This window comes from Cricetulus griseus, chromosome 8 (genome assembly GCF_003668045.3).
Source record: "Cricetulus griseus strain 17A/GY chromosome 8, alternate assembly CriGri-PICRH-1.0, whole genome shotgun sequence".
In the NCBI taxonomy this organism is placed as follows: domain Eukaryota; kingdom Metazoa; phylum Chordata; class Mammalia; order Rodentia; family Cricetidae; genus Cricetulus; species Cricetulus griseus.
The window spans coordinates 25,117,355-25,132,548 of NC_048601.1; the positions used below are offsets into that span (position 1 = coordinate 25,117,355).

At 38.6% G+C, this 15,194-nt stretch overlaps 1 protein-coding gene across 6 annotated transcripts in view; it reads left to right on the forward strand.

Annotated features, from left to right (window-relative positions):
* The window catches only part of Erc1 (ELKS/RAB6-interacting/CAST family member 1), a 307,389-nt gene that overhangs the window by 107,218 nt on the left and 184,977 nt on the right, over window positions 1-15,194 (forward strand). For 4 of the 6 annotated variants that reach the window (XR_004770988.1, XM_027429286.2, XM_027429282.2 and 1 more), the window contains one exon: window positions 9,038-9,049. The exons of the other annotated variants lie outside the window; for them this stretch is intronic. Coding sequence is in view for 3 of the 4 variants with exons in the window: in XM_027429286.2 (XP_027285087.1) it covers window positions 9,038-9,049 (12 nt within the window). In the remaining variant the exon portion in view is untranslated. The remainder of the gene's footprint in view (window positions 1-9,037; window positions 9,050-15,194) is intronic. 6 annotated transcript variants of the gene reach the window in all.

The following is a 15,194-nucleotide window of genomic DNA, read 5'->3' on the forward strand; positions in this document are numbered from 1 at the left end:
ACTGAGCCTGGCTTGAGCTTCTGAATCCTCAAAGTCCACCCCCAGTGATACACTTCCTCCAGCAAGGGTACACCCACTCCAACAAGACCACACCTCCAATAACACCACTCTGATAAATCTGTGTGGGCCATTTTCATTCAAACCACCACAACTGTTTATGCAATTTGTCTCCACCTCCTTACCTCTAATCCACATTTAGCCTCTTCACCCTTTTGAGCAGAACCCTCTCTTACAAGAATGATATATTTGCTTTAGCCATGCAATGAGATGCCTGTTTCCCTGATCATATTTTTTGTTTCTATTTAAAAAATTTGTCTTGCCTGAAATCTCAGGCCTTCAGACCTACTTAGATTTCAAATAATTTCACTAGATGAGATGTATAGCATATATATTTTCCTTTTCCAATATTTTAAATTTATTGTTTGATGCCATAGGTCACACTGTTGGCTGCTGCAACCTTCTTGGACCTATATAGTTCAAGAGACACTTGGCTCAATTTATGTTTAACTCAAAAAACAGTTTCAAAAGAATGATTATGTACATCATATTCCAAAATGTGGAAATATTGTATATTTCTGAATCCTAAGTGAGTGACATAAAGTAGGGCTCATTGTGTGTTTCCTGAGAGTGTGAATGGAGGTACAAAGCCAAGTGGAGACAGTACAAAATGTGGTGGCTGTGGTAAATGCAGTGTTGTTTAACTACGCCTGCATGGCGTCAAAGAGCAGAGGAGGATGGATGTGGTCATGCATGCTTTCGATCTCAGCACACGGGAAGATGCTGGAGGAGAAAGGTCTGTTTAAAGAAATGAAGCGGCCAAAAGGAAGGAAGGATGTGCCTGGCGTCATTCACCTGCACATGGCTGGTTTTCACCTGCTCCTGTTTGCTTCAACTTCTTTCTGAGTTAGCTGCTTACTTTGTCTTTTGGATAAGTTTCATTCTCTTATTTAATAGGAGAGCAAATTACATGGATTTATAAACTTATACCTTCTGTCACCTTCTGTTGTTATTTGTTGATCATCTCCCCAAAATCCCTAGTTGGTTCAGCATCCTAAAATTTGTTATGGTTCTTTGTTTTTGTTTTTTATTTTTTCCCTTAAAACTGCGAAGATTCATTGTAATTTGTATTAATTAAAACATAATTCAACTTGCAGATGTTTAACCCTGAAACGTGCTCATCAAAAAGTATATATATGCAGAATTTTAAATATGTGCTTATTAATTAAAAAATATTGATGTATGTGTGCTTGCATGCAAGTACCCCTGGAATCCAGAGGGCTTTAGATCCCTTGTAAATGAACTAGTTATAGGAGGTTGTGAGTCACCAGATTTTGGTATTGGGAACCAAACACAGTATTTCTACAAGAGCAGCAAATGCTTTTTAACTACTGAGCCATCTTTCTAACCCCATGAAGAGGTGTATTTTATGCTCAGGTGAAATAATAATGATTCATGATAAATACAATAGGTAAAAATAGGATTTTATTTGTTCATTGTTAGCAGGAATATGCTCAGATTTTTTTCCCCATGTCCTTTAGAAAGGCTGGCATGTTTAGATATTAATATTACTGATCCTAATTATTTAACTTTTTCTATCATAAGCAACAATAGTGAAAGATCATTAAGAACTGTTACCTATCTCTAGATTGATCAATCTTTGCCTTTAAACATTGTAATTGACACAGTCTGATATATGGTAAAGGTCTGGTTTCTAAAATATATCTCAGTGTCAGGTATACCTGAATGAGGTGGACATTTTTATCTTTAGACATTAGGCATCTTGCCTATTGCTCTCTGATAATGGTTTGTTTCAAGACAGGGTTTCTGTGTAACCCTGGCTGTCCTAGAACTCACTCTGTAGACCAGGCTGGCCTCAAATTCAAAGAGATCCACCTGCCTCTGCCGCCCGAGTGCTGGGATCAAAGGTATGTGCCACTCCCCCCAGGCTGGTGAGTTTATTTTCTTGAGACAAGGAAAGTCTCTCACTAAACTTGGGACTCCCGATTTGGGCAAAGTCTGCTAGCCAGTGATCTGCCGGTCTCTGTCCCCAAACAATAGAGTGCCAGATGTATGTCAGCATTCCTAGCTTTTACACGAATGCTAAGGGGTCTACACTTAGAACCTCATGCTTGTGCAGCAAGCACCCTATCTCCTTTATTTGAGTTTGGGTCACTGTAGCCCCACAGGCTTTGGACTCTTGATCTTCCTGCCTCAGAATTACAAGTCCATACTACTGGCTGGTTTCTGTTTACATCTCATTTCTTTCTTTCTTTTTTCATAATGGATATAAGTATTATCCTTGTTTTTAAAATCTCATATAATTTTTAAGCTTTGTGTCTAAGTGTATATTGAATTAGACTTGTACAGTAAAGCCCAATTTTTTTTTTTAAAAAGTAAAAAGCAATTTGAAATGTTGCTGGCACATGAAATAATCTTTTTCTTTCTTTTCTTTATTTGTTGAGGTGTGAAAGGTTTTATTTTGGATGCAGTTGCCATAGCTGGGAGCAAGGGGAGTGATTGGGTTGGTCATATTGCATTGGCATTCAGGAAACTGATGAAATAAATTTTGATGCTTTGCTACCTTTCCATTTTAAAATCTTTTTTTTTATGTTTTCCTTTTTGTTCAGTCTCCAACTCTAGTTTGTGGGCAGAATTTTCAACTAAAGCACTCTGAGAATGTCCTCACAAACATGACTGTAAATTTGATCACATTGAAAATAAAGATTAACTACCACATATCTACCTCCTTATCAGTTTACTACCTAAAATTATAACTTGCCTTTCCTGTTCTTCAAAGGCTAATGGATATCTCATAATATAAGATACCTTTACTTTATACTAATGACCAAAAATCTCAGTAGTTCTAATATTGCTCAGAAGCCATTAGTCCAAGGGGCAAGGTTGCTCAGTGGGCAAAGGAACTTGCTACAAAGCCTGGCAACCTGAGTTTGAGGCACAGGATCTAGTGGTAGAGGGAGAGACCCAACTCCTGCCAGCTGTCCTCCTGCCTCCTCATGTGCTGTGGCATGCACGTGTGCACACACAGACATACACAAATACATAGTTTTTAATCAATCAAGATGAAGCAACTCCTAACTGTGAAGCCCCTTGAGCACAGTATGTAAAGATGGACCAAAGTAAAACTGAAACCCATTGGTGCAAACAATGTTACAGTTGTATTTGCCTGCTGGCTTGTGATGGGATCATTTGGACTCCAATAGCCATGGGTAGCCCCACCCACCCTTCAGCTGTGATGCCAGAGTCTCTCTCAGGTCAACTGGCCTCTTTGCCTATAGGTTCCCTCAGTTGAAGTCTCACAGTTCTGGCAACTTCACATTCTGGAGTCTTCATTCCAACTCACTTCCTGCCTTTGTAGCTTCAGGCTTTGGCCCTTTAAGGTCCCTTTGCAGGCAGTTCAACCCTGCTGTATACTGTCCAGTGTCAGTGTTGTTCTGGCATCTTAGGGTAAGCATCTATGACAGCACATTCGACTCTGTTGTCTCAGCTACACAGACATTGTTGCCATGTTCTGTTGCAAGGACAAGGTGTGGCTTATCCACGGCTCTAATGCCTCTGTGCTTTGGCAGCTAAGCCTGGGAAACTATTCCCCTAGGTAACTGTTTTGGAGTCCCTTTATTTCCACTTTCAGTTCAGTCCTCCCTTTCAAATGAATGCATTTTGCAAGCTCTGGGGCCTTAGATAGTACTGAAAAAACCTTTCCTATTGTCCAAGTGTGAGGCTTCCCCCTTAGTTACATTAATCACTCTAATAATTACACCTGCTTCCTCCATTCTCACCCTGTCTGTAACTTTAAACCCACTCATTCCTTTCTTTGCCTAAGTGCATATCTCTAAGAAATAGATTTCCATATATTTCTGCTCTGTTTCACTGTAAATCTGAGGAAGAGCAGTCAGTCTGTATGTTATGTGATCTTGAAATTTCTTCTGCCGAAGAGCTTAGTCCATTGCTTTGGAATTCACCCTAAGTTTGTAGGACACAGGTGGAAAACAAGAAGCGTTTTTGCCAGAATATGAGTGGGCTTTAGCCCACTTTCTGATAGCCATCATTTCCCTCTGAAACCTTTTGAACCAGGCCTTTGCTATCTGCATTTCTATTAACATCTGGGTCTTCCAAACTCTCACCAGAATGGCCCGTTAATCTTGGCTTACATTTTAGGGCTTCTTTGGTGTCCTGCTTCAAACTCCTCTGCATTACTTTTACAAATCAGTTCCAAATGCCGAAGAACCACATGGTCAACTTTATTACATCAACAGTCCCACTCCTTGGTAGCAATTTACTGTATTAGTTACTTAGTTGTGGTAACCAAATTTCTTACAAGAAGCAATTTAAAGGAAGAACAATTTATTTTGGCTCATGGTTTGAGAGTGTAGTTCATCATGGTGGGAAAGGCATTGTGGGAATGTGAGGCAGTTGGTTCCACTGTGTCTACAGTTAGGGGTCAGAGAGAGATGAATGCTCTGTTCTTGATTCTTTTTTGTTTTTGTAATTTTTTTATATTAGTTCAAATTAGGAACAAGCTTGCTTCACATGTCAATCACTCCTCCCTCTCCCTCCCCTCCCCCCAACCGTTCCCCCAACCTCCCACCTACCCCCACCCCATCCACCCTCCACTCCCCAGGCTGGGTAGGGCCCTCGACGGGGCTCCCGAAAGTCTACCACATGATCCTGGGCCGGGCCTAGGCCCTCCCCCATGTGTCCAGGCTGAGATGTGGGATGGGCTCTCAAAGTCCCTTTTTACACCAGGGAAAAATACTAATCCACTACCAGGGGCCCCCTAGAGTGCAGAGGCCTCCTCATTGACATCTATGTTCAGGGGTCTGTATCTGTCCCATGCTGGCCTCCCAGGCAGCAGTCTGGGGTCAATGTACTTCCTCTTGTTCAAGCCAGTTGTTTCTGTGGGTTTCACCAGCCTGGTACCGACCCCTTCGATCTTCATTCCTCCCTCTCTGCAACTAGGTTCCAGAATTCAGTTCAGTGTATATCTGTGGGTGTCTGCCTCTGCTTCCATCAGCCACTGGATGAGGGCTCTAGAATGGCATAAAAAGTAGTCATCAGTCTCATCATAGTGGAAGGGCATTCAGGCTATTGTTTGCACCATTGCCTAGATTATCAGTTTGTGTCATCCTTGTAGATCTCTGGAAATCTCCCTAGTATCAGATCTCTCCTTGGACCTATAATGGCTTGCTCTGTTATAGTATCTCTTATCCTTCTCTCCTCTATTCTTCCCCTGACTCAACATTTCTGCTCCTCCATTTCCTCCTCTCCCCTCCTCTTCTCCCCCTCTCATTCTGGCAGCTCCCTCTTCCCTACCCTCATGCTCCCAATTAGCTCAGGAGATCCTGCCTCTTCCCATTCACAGGGGTTCATGCATTTTCCCTTAGAGTCCTTCTTTGTTTCCTAGTTTCTTTGGTGAAGAGGACTGTAGGCTGGTAATCCTTTGCTGTATGTCTAAAATTTGTATATGAGTGAGTACATAACATGTTTGTCTTTTTGTGACTGGGTTATCTCACTCAGGATGGTTTTTTCTAGTTCCATCCATTTGCCTGTGAACTTCAAGATTCCATTGCTTTTTTCTGCTGAGTAGTATCTCCATTGTATAATTGTACCACATTTTCTCTATCCAATCTTCAGTTGAGGGGCATCTAGGTCTCTTCCAGGTTCTGGCTGTTACAAACAATGCTGCTATGAACATGGTTGAACGTTATGTCCTTGTTGTATGTATTTGCATTATTTGGGTATATGCCCAAGAGAGGAATTGCTGGATCTTGAGGTAGACTGATTCCCATTTTCCTGAACAACTGCCATACTGATTTCCAGAGTGGTCTTACAAGTTTGCACTCCCACCAGCAAATGGAGGAGTGTTCCTTTTTCTTCACATCCTCTCCAGAATAGATTGTCATTGGTGTTTTTGATTTTAGCCATTCTGACCGTTGTAAGATAGTATCTCAGAGTTGTTTTGAGTTGCATTTCTCTGATGGTTAAGGATTTTGAGGACTTTCTTAAATGTCTTTCAGCCATTTTAGATTCCTCTGTTGAGAATTGTCTATTAAGTTCTGTGCCCCACTTTTAAATTTCATTGATGGGTGTTTTGGTGGCTAGCTTCTTGAGTTCATTGTATATTTTGGAAATCAGCCCTCTGTCAGATTGGGGTTGGTGAAGATCTTTTCCCATTCTGTGGGCTGTCGTTTTTGTCTTACTGATTGCTTCCTTTGCCTTACAGAAGCTTCTCAATTTCAGGAGGTCCCATTTATTAATTGTAGATCTCAATATCTGTGCTACTGGTATAATGTTCAGGAAGCAGTCTCCTGTGCCTCTTCATTCAAGGGTATATCCTACTTTCTCTTCTAGAAGATTCAGTGTGGCTGGATTTATGTTGAGATCTTTGATCCATTTGCACTTAAGTTTTGTGCATGACGACAGATATGGATCTATCTGCAATCTTCTGCATGTCCGAATCCAGTTGTGCCAGCACCATTTGTTGAAGATGCTATCTTTTTTCCATTGTATAGATTTAACATCTTTGTCAAAAATAAGGTGTTCATAGGTGTGTGGTAGTCTGGGTAGTCTGGGTTGGCATCTATGCTCCCTTAGTGTTTGTAGGATATCTATTCAGGACCTTCTGGCTTTCAGTGTTTCCATTGAGAAGTTGGGAGTGATTCTGATAGGTCTGCCTTTATTTGTTACTTGGCCTTTTTCCTTTGCTGCTCTTAATATTTTCCCTTTATTCTGTAGGTTTGGTGTTTTGATTATTATGTGTCGAGGGGACTTCTTTTTGTGGTCCAGTCTGTTTGGTGTTCTGCAAGCTTCTTGTACTTTCATAGGCATATCCTTCTGTAGGTTGGGGAAGTTATCTTCTATGATTTTGTTGAATATGTTTTCTGTACCTTTGAGCTGTATTTCTTCACCTTCTTATATACCTATTATTCTTAGGTTCGGCCTTTTCACAGTGTCCCATATTTCCTGGATATTTTGTGTTAGGGATTTGTTGGACTTGAGATTTTCTTTGGTTAATGACTGTATATCCTCTAGCGAGTCTTCAACAACTGAGATTCTCTCTTCTATCTCTTGAATTCTATTGGTTATACTCTCAGCTTCCAGCCTTTCTATTTCCAGCATCGCCTCATTCTGTGTTTTCTTTATTATTCCTTTTCAGCTTTCATGCCTTGAACTGTGTTCAGTGTTTCCTTCACTTGTTTGGTTGTTTTTTCTTGGCTTTCTTTAGATTGTTTAAGAGATTTGTTTACTTCTTGAATTCTTTGGTTTGTCTTTTCCGCCATTTCTTGTAATTTTTGCTTGTTTTTTCTTCTATTTCTTTTAGGGATTTTCTTGTTTCCTCTTTAAAGGTCTCTATCATCTTCCTAAGATCATTTTTGAGATCCATCTCGTCTTCATACTCTGTGTGTTGAGATTTTCAGATGTTGCTCGTGTGGAGTCCCTAGATTCTGATGGTGTCATATTGGTCTTTCTGTTGTTGAGTGTGTTCTTCACTTGTTCAGTCTTCTTCCCTTGTCTTCTTCCAGTGAGTGCAAGTAGGGTCTCTGTATCTCCTCTTGTCACCCGGTGGTGTGTGTGGGCCAAGACTTCAATGTCTGCTGCTCTGGATGGTCTTGCCTCTCCTGGTAGTGTCCTCACTCGGTAAAGGTCGTTCTGGCCATGGAAAGGGGAAGGAAGAGTGAGGTGTTTCCAGACTCAGTGAGCCCCTCCCTGCCTGGCCGGGTCCACTCTAAGCAGGCACAGGCCCAGAGAGATCCACAGTAGGGGTCAGGCCGGCCTGGTTTTGATTCTTAAAGTAAAAATTAGGTCATGAAAACAATCATGATGTCACTAGCATTATAAATCTTAACTGCTGAGGAAGCAGTAGTCATTTTAGTTAAACTGACTGATTTTCAGAAAGAGAAACCTTCCTATTATAAAAGACAATAATGACTCATCAGACCTTTGTGCTGTAGAGAGCTTAAATATGGCTGCTTTGTAGGTCTTAATGCTGAACAGTGTTGGAAATGAATTTTTTTTTTAAATACAGCTATTATTGTTGTTAGATTATATTATTCAAGGAACTTAGTAGAGGTAAATTGAGGAATGTTATGATTACGGAAAAATTGACTTAGAAGATTATTTCAGATTTTTTCTAGGGTATTTGTAATCTAAGAGGAACTGAAGCTGTCTGTGTTGTACCTTTTCTTTTCGATGTCTTGGGTCCTCTCCATGAGATAGGGTACTGAGGGAGTAACCAGACTTAAGGTGGAGTATTAAAAACTCAGCTGGGAAGCTGCAGAGATGGCATAGTGGTTAAGAGCTGACTGCTCTTCCAGAGGACTGGGGTTCAGTTACCAACACCCACAAGGCAGCTCCAGGATCTAATACCCTTAAACAGACATACATGCAGATAAAATACTCATGCACGCAAAATAAAAATAAATTATTAAAAAAAAAAAAAGCTTCCACTGACCGAAACTGTATAGCCTCTACTGCTGGCACTGGCTAGATGGCTTGGCTGGTAAAGATGCTTGCCACCAAGCCTGTTGATCAGGAACACACATGGTGGAGTGAAAGTATAAACTCCTACAATTTGTCTTCTGATTTCTACACACATGCCATAGCATGTGTACATGTGCCCACACACATACATACAAAATAAATATACAAAGAAATGTTTAAAAAACACACACAAACCACTCACTAAAGCTGGTTCTAACTTTTTAAATGACAGAATTGACATTCCTCCCCATTGTCTTTAAGAAATGTGTTCCACACTACAGGAAGTGGTCAAGTTGGACAAACATTTTTAAGAATTTTCATCAAATAAAGTACTTAACTCTGATAGGAAATGTATCTGTTGAGATCTGGAGTTTTGATTTTTCCAACCTGTGAAGAATCTCTATGGTTCTGTCCTCTTCATTCTGTGTTTTATGCCTTACCCCATTCATGAATGTTAGTATTTTTTATTATTGTCCTTAATTAATTCTTTCTAACTTTCTCTTTCACGTTTTCTTCCTGGATTTGCTGTTTCCTTCAGTCTCACTTCAAGGTCAGTATGTTTGCTCTAAAACCAATGTAATTGAGGCTCATTTACTAACATTATTTACCATCCTACCAGGGACTGAAATGATAGAATGTATTCCAGGAAAGTGATGCCTACAAATCTAGTTTTAAGCACACAAAATGTCAAGAATGTAAACTTCGAATGACAGTGAATGCAGATTTTTGTGGTTTGGAAGATTATGAGAACATTTAGAATGCAAAACTTAGACTGAGCGTGTTTTCACTGAAAGAACTGAAGATGTAAAGAGCCATCAGGGGCATGGGGATCCGGAAATGGTTTTCATGTTGTTGACTCTTTGTTAGAGATGACTTGGTTAAGAACTTAAGCAGGCCAGGTGGTGGTGGCACACACTTTAATTCCAGGACTTGAGAGGCAAAGGCAGGTGGATTTCTAAGTTTGAGACCAGCCTGGTCTACAAGAACTAGTTCCAGGACAGGCCCCAAAGCTACACAGAGAAACCCTGTCTCAAAAGGAAAGAAAAAACAAAACAAAACAAAACATAAAAACAAACACCAAACCAGAAAAACTTAAGCAGGGTAAAATGAGCATTAATAATGTAAATTGAAGTGTAAAAATTATGGTTGAGTTAAAATTATAAGCTTGTTTATGTCATATACATTTTACCCAGCAATTTCCTTATTATAATATTGAAATGATATCTAGTTCCTGTTTATGAAAATACCCATATCTTGATAATTATGGCTGGCCTTAGACAGGGCAAGTTATTATTCTCATGGGGAGCTATGTCCAGGGAACATGATTGTCCCAAGTTCAGGCAGACAAATGATGATACTTAGTTGTGATGTTTTAGGTATTTTTTTTTCCTCAGACAGGTTAAATAGGTAGCTCATATTGGTCTTAAATTCCTGATCTTCCTGTTTCTTTATATTATATGAACTCCAGATTGAAAAGTAGCCTCAGATTGACTTTCCTAGGTTTTTCATGTGTGGGTTTTTTTTCTTTATAAAATTGATATGATTATCAAATGCAGTGATTAAGTGAGTTAATCCAAGTGGTAAATTCCCAAGTGGTACATGGGAATAGGAAAATGATGATCATCAGATGGTACTATTATTATTGCCCCCTTTGTTTGTATATATATATATATATATATATATATATATATATATATATGCTTATTTGATTAATATATGCTTAATACCAAGAGGCTTGTGATGGCACAGGACACTATAATTTCATGCAAGCACAGTGTGTAGACTGTTTCTGTGTAGAATATGGCATTTCATATACAGTGATTGATACATGAAGGCTTCACATTTCTTTTGAAGTATAAAAATGTATATCATGGACTTTGTGATGAAGAGGGTTTATTAGAAAGACATTTCCATCTCTTCTCATTGAAATTTTAATGCTTAAGTTGAAGACCTAAGGTATTGTTTTTGAAGATCTTATTTTGGTGAATTATCTTTCCCAAGCCTAACTCATGAAAAGAAAAGGAGTCTTCAACTAGATCTACAACACCGTTTTCTTGTCTTTGGTGGACTACCTTCTCTCATGAAACTTAATGAAGTTTAGATTCTAAGCAGTCTAAGACTTAGAACATGGGTGGGTAGAGACAAGAGTTCTGTGTCTTCATGAACCTGAAAGAAAATACTGGATCCCTTACTGCAGAGCAAGGTGATTGTGTGAAAAGATGAGAGTAGGCTACAGTAAACATTAGATATTCAGAAACTATGTGAAATCAGAAATCTTGTAGATTTACGAAGAAAGCAATAGATACCAGCTTACAACATTGGACAAAGTGGTAAGGAAGGGAGAGAATCCGCTGTACCTATGCTGTTGCTGCAAATTAAAGCAAAAAGGAAACCAGAATAAATCACTACAAACCTAGTATGTTACATGAGTTTGCTATTGTGTGAAAAGCAGACACTGTATGTAGAAGGATCTATGTGGGAAAAGGATCCATCATGCCTCATTATTGATGGCTGGAGTGAGACAGTGCTTTTTGTTTCACTTTAATACTTGATTTGTTATCAATTTGTTGTTTTCATGACCTTGGTCTGCTTCTGTCCTCAATTAGTAGTGGGGATTATAAACTGAAGAGAAGACTACCCATTAGTTGGGGAAATAAACTTAAAAACCTTCCCATCTCTTCACATACACATTATAAAACAGAATTTTAAAAACAGCATGAAAAAGCAAGCTAGTAGACACCTTCCATAGCCTACAACTCCTTAGTAACTGAAACCAAAGATAATGAAATAGCGGAATTCCAAAAAATTTAAAACACTACATGTAAAGATAATCATGTATTTCAAAGAGGATTCAAACAAACAAATGAATGTGATAAGGAAATGTGTTTGGGATCTACAAGAAAACTAGCAGTGTGGAGAAATTGAAAAACAGAAGAAAAATTAAGCATGAAAATTGAAATTTTGAAAAAGAGAATGGAAAAAACTAAATTTAAAAAAATGTAGTAGAAAGCTTCACCAGCATACAATATCACACTGAGGAAAGTGCTAGGACACATGATTGAGACAAAGTTCATGTAGACAACAGCAACCAAGAACTTCAGGACACAAATAAGAAAGCAACCCAATGAATCCATTGAGTAGAAAAGGGAACTGAGACAAAAACTTGAGACCTAGAATAAACACTAGTTAAATCAAATCAGAAAATGTCTTTATCTAGGGGAAGAAACAGACATACTGGAGATGTTTAGACCCCCAGTTAGACATGATCAGAAAAGAACTGCCCCGGGAGATGCCCTGGTTAAAATGTGACAATTCCAGAGCAAAGAAATCATTGAATGCTTCTAGACAAAACAGATTCATTTATAAAGGCAAACTCCTTGGAATAATCTCAGAGGTCCCAGAAGAAGCCCTAAAAGCTAGAAAAGCATGGAGGCCTGTACTTTAAATCCTAAAGTAACTGCCAAACAGGATTATATCTACCAAATTCATATTTTTAATTGATGGAGAAATAAAGACGGTTCAAGACCAGCACAAATGAAAGCAATTAATTATCACCAAACCAGCACTACATAAGATACTTAAAAGAATTCTATACACAGGAGGAAGAAGAGGGGAGAAAGCCAGTCACAGCTGTAGAGTATAGCAACATAAATATCTGATGAGAGGAAAGAGTAGCAAACAAGAACTAGAAGAGAAACAAATATATCCACCTAAATATATCAGGAATCACCTAAGATAAACCAAGGAAAAAGAAACAGCAAACATTACTTTAGCCACCTGTGCTGGTTAGTTTTATGTCAACTCGATATAAGACAGAATCATTTGGGAAGAGGGAATCTCAGTTGAGGAAAAGCCACCACCACATTGACCTGTGGAACATTTTCCTAACTGATAACTGATAACTGGTGGGTGGAGCTTAGACTGTTACCTAGATGTGTGAGATGAAATAAGCTGTTTTCTCAACAAGTTGCTGTTGGTCATGGTGTTTATCATAGAAGTAGAAACCTTAACTAAAATACCAACTAAGGAAATAATCATCAAAATTATAGAAACCAGCAAGTGTCCTTTAGTAGTAACCCTGAATGTTAATGCTCCCAGTTCCCCAAGTAAAGACCATAAACCAACTGAGTGAATCAAAATTCAAGAGCCAGGCACCAGAGAGATGGCTCAGCAGTTAAGTGCACTCACTCCTCTTGCACAGGGCTCAGGTTCCTTTCCTAGCACTCCTGTGGTGGTTTACAGTCTTACATAATTCTAGTTCTAGAGCACCTGATAATCTCTCCTGGCCTCTGCATGCACTTGCCATATATGTGGTGTACATACATATACAATAAAAGTAAGTCTTTACTTCCCCTCCCCCACCAAACCAAAAAAAAAAAATCAAGATCCAACTGTTCATTGTTTATGAGACAGACCTTAGTGGTAAAATTACATACAGAGCGGAAGTCAAAGAATGGAAAGCTGTGTGTCTACCCAGCAATTAGAAGCAGGAAACAGGCAGAAGTGGCCATTCTTATATCTGAAAAAGTAGACTTCAAGCCCAAGTTAGAAGAGATAAAGAAGGGTACTACTTGTTTATGAGGGGAAAATTCAAAGATGATGATATAATGATTATAAATACCTAGCACAGAATTTTGATTTACTGAATTTCATAAAACAAATACTGTTGGACATACAGGAATAGTTGGACCCAGATTAGAATACTATTTCTTGTTCTACAATAGAGGTCTTCTAGACAAACAAAAAGAAAAGCAAAAAAGAAATTTCAGACAGACTGTGTCATAGGTCCAATGGAATTAACACATATCTACAAACAATCTACCCATCAGCTGGAGAATATACTTTCTTCACAACACTACTCAAGGTATATACCATATGTGGGCCTTAATCCAATAGTTAAGAAATAAAAAGAACTGAGATAATTTCACAAGATTACAATAGAATGAAACTAGAAATCAACAGGAAAATAAACAATACATACATGGAAATTTCTCCCCCTCTCCCCCTTCCTCCTCCTCCTATCCCCTACTCTCTCTCTCTCTCTCTCTCTCTCTCTCTCTCTCTCTCTCTCGTTTGTGCGCGCTTGCGCGTGCGCGCATGTGAGTGTGTGTATTTAGATGCACACACTCAAGTATATATGCATGTATGTAGATGTGACTAGAGGCCAGAAGCCAACATTCCTCAGACTGTAACTTTTTCTTTTGTTTAAAATAATATAAAGCTGATTGAGACCTAGTCTCTTCTTTCTCATCTCTATGATTACAGGTGTTTGCCATCATCCCTAGTCTCTTTTTCTATTTCTTTTTTAACATATGTTCTGGGACTCTAATTCTCATCCTGTGCTTGCTCAGAAAGGACTTTCCTGAATTAACCACATCCCCAGCCCCAAGTAATACATTTCTGAATGATTGCTGGGTCACTGAAGAAATCAGAGAGGGAATTAAAAAATTTGTAGATTCAAATGAAAATAAAAACACAATTTACTGTAACCTTTGGGATAGAGCAAATCTAAGAGCTGAGGACTTACGGAAAAAAAATCAAACCCAATAAATCTCAAACAAATAATCTAATGATTCACCTCAAAGTCCTCAGTACACACACACACACACACACACACACACACACACACACACACACACACACACACACACACACACACACACACAACCCCTTCATCCTTAATAGCTGGGACAAAATAATAACAGGGGTAGAATGAATTAGGATTAAAAAGAACAATATAAAAAGTAGTGAAATACAGCTGGCAAGGGCAGATGGAGGGAGAGGAAATGCTAGGGGAGAGAGAATTCAAATTTATAAAATTAAAAATATATGGGAGACAATCATGATAGATTCTTGTGAAAGTTAGAGGATTGTTAGGGAATACTTTGAAAACCTTTATTATAGTAAGCTGTAAAATATATACTCGTAATGCCTACCATAATTAAACCAATAGAATATACAAAGCTGAAACATTTGTAATTTGCAATGTTTATAGTAATGATAAGTTCTCTTTCTCTCTCAAAAAAAAGTAGGATTGATTGGATTCTCTATTTAATTCTACCATATATTTAATGATAAAATTTTCTGTTCACACCTTCCCTCACCCTTGATTGCTACATGGTTGTATTATACTTACTCTTAGCTGCTTCTAAGCTAGTACCACCACTGTCTGCCTCCATCTGTCATGATCATCTACCAGGGCCTTATCTGCCATGACTGTTGTCACTATTTACATGATCCTTACCTAGGAGAGGACATGGTAGTCACTAGGACTGATAGATATCTTATTGACTGGTGGAAATACCTTTGCTGTAGTTCTAAGGACAGTTTTAGAAAATACAGCAGTCACTGGTTGTATACTGTTGGAAAAAAAGCTTGCAAAAGAAACTGATAAGTATTTCAAAGATTATATAAATATATAATTATGTATTTGTTATATATAAAATTATATAATTATATACTTCACTCAAAGCTAAACACAAAGAATAAAAGCTAAAAAAGGCTCAGTCTTTTATGACAGGTGACTAAGAAGAAATCAAACATATTCTTGGTCACTTTAGTAATTGCCAGTTTTTTATTAGTAAAATGTGACCGGAGATGGCATGTTTGCTCTCCTGTACTATAAGAGTGGTGTGCTTTCACTTTGACTGGCCTGAACTCACTATGTAGAATAGGTTGGCCTTGAACTTAACAGA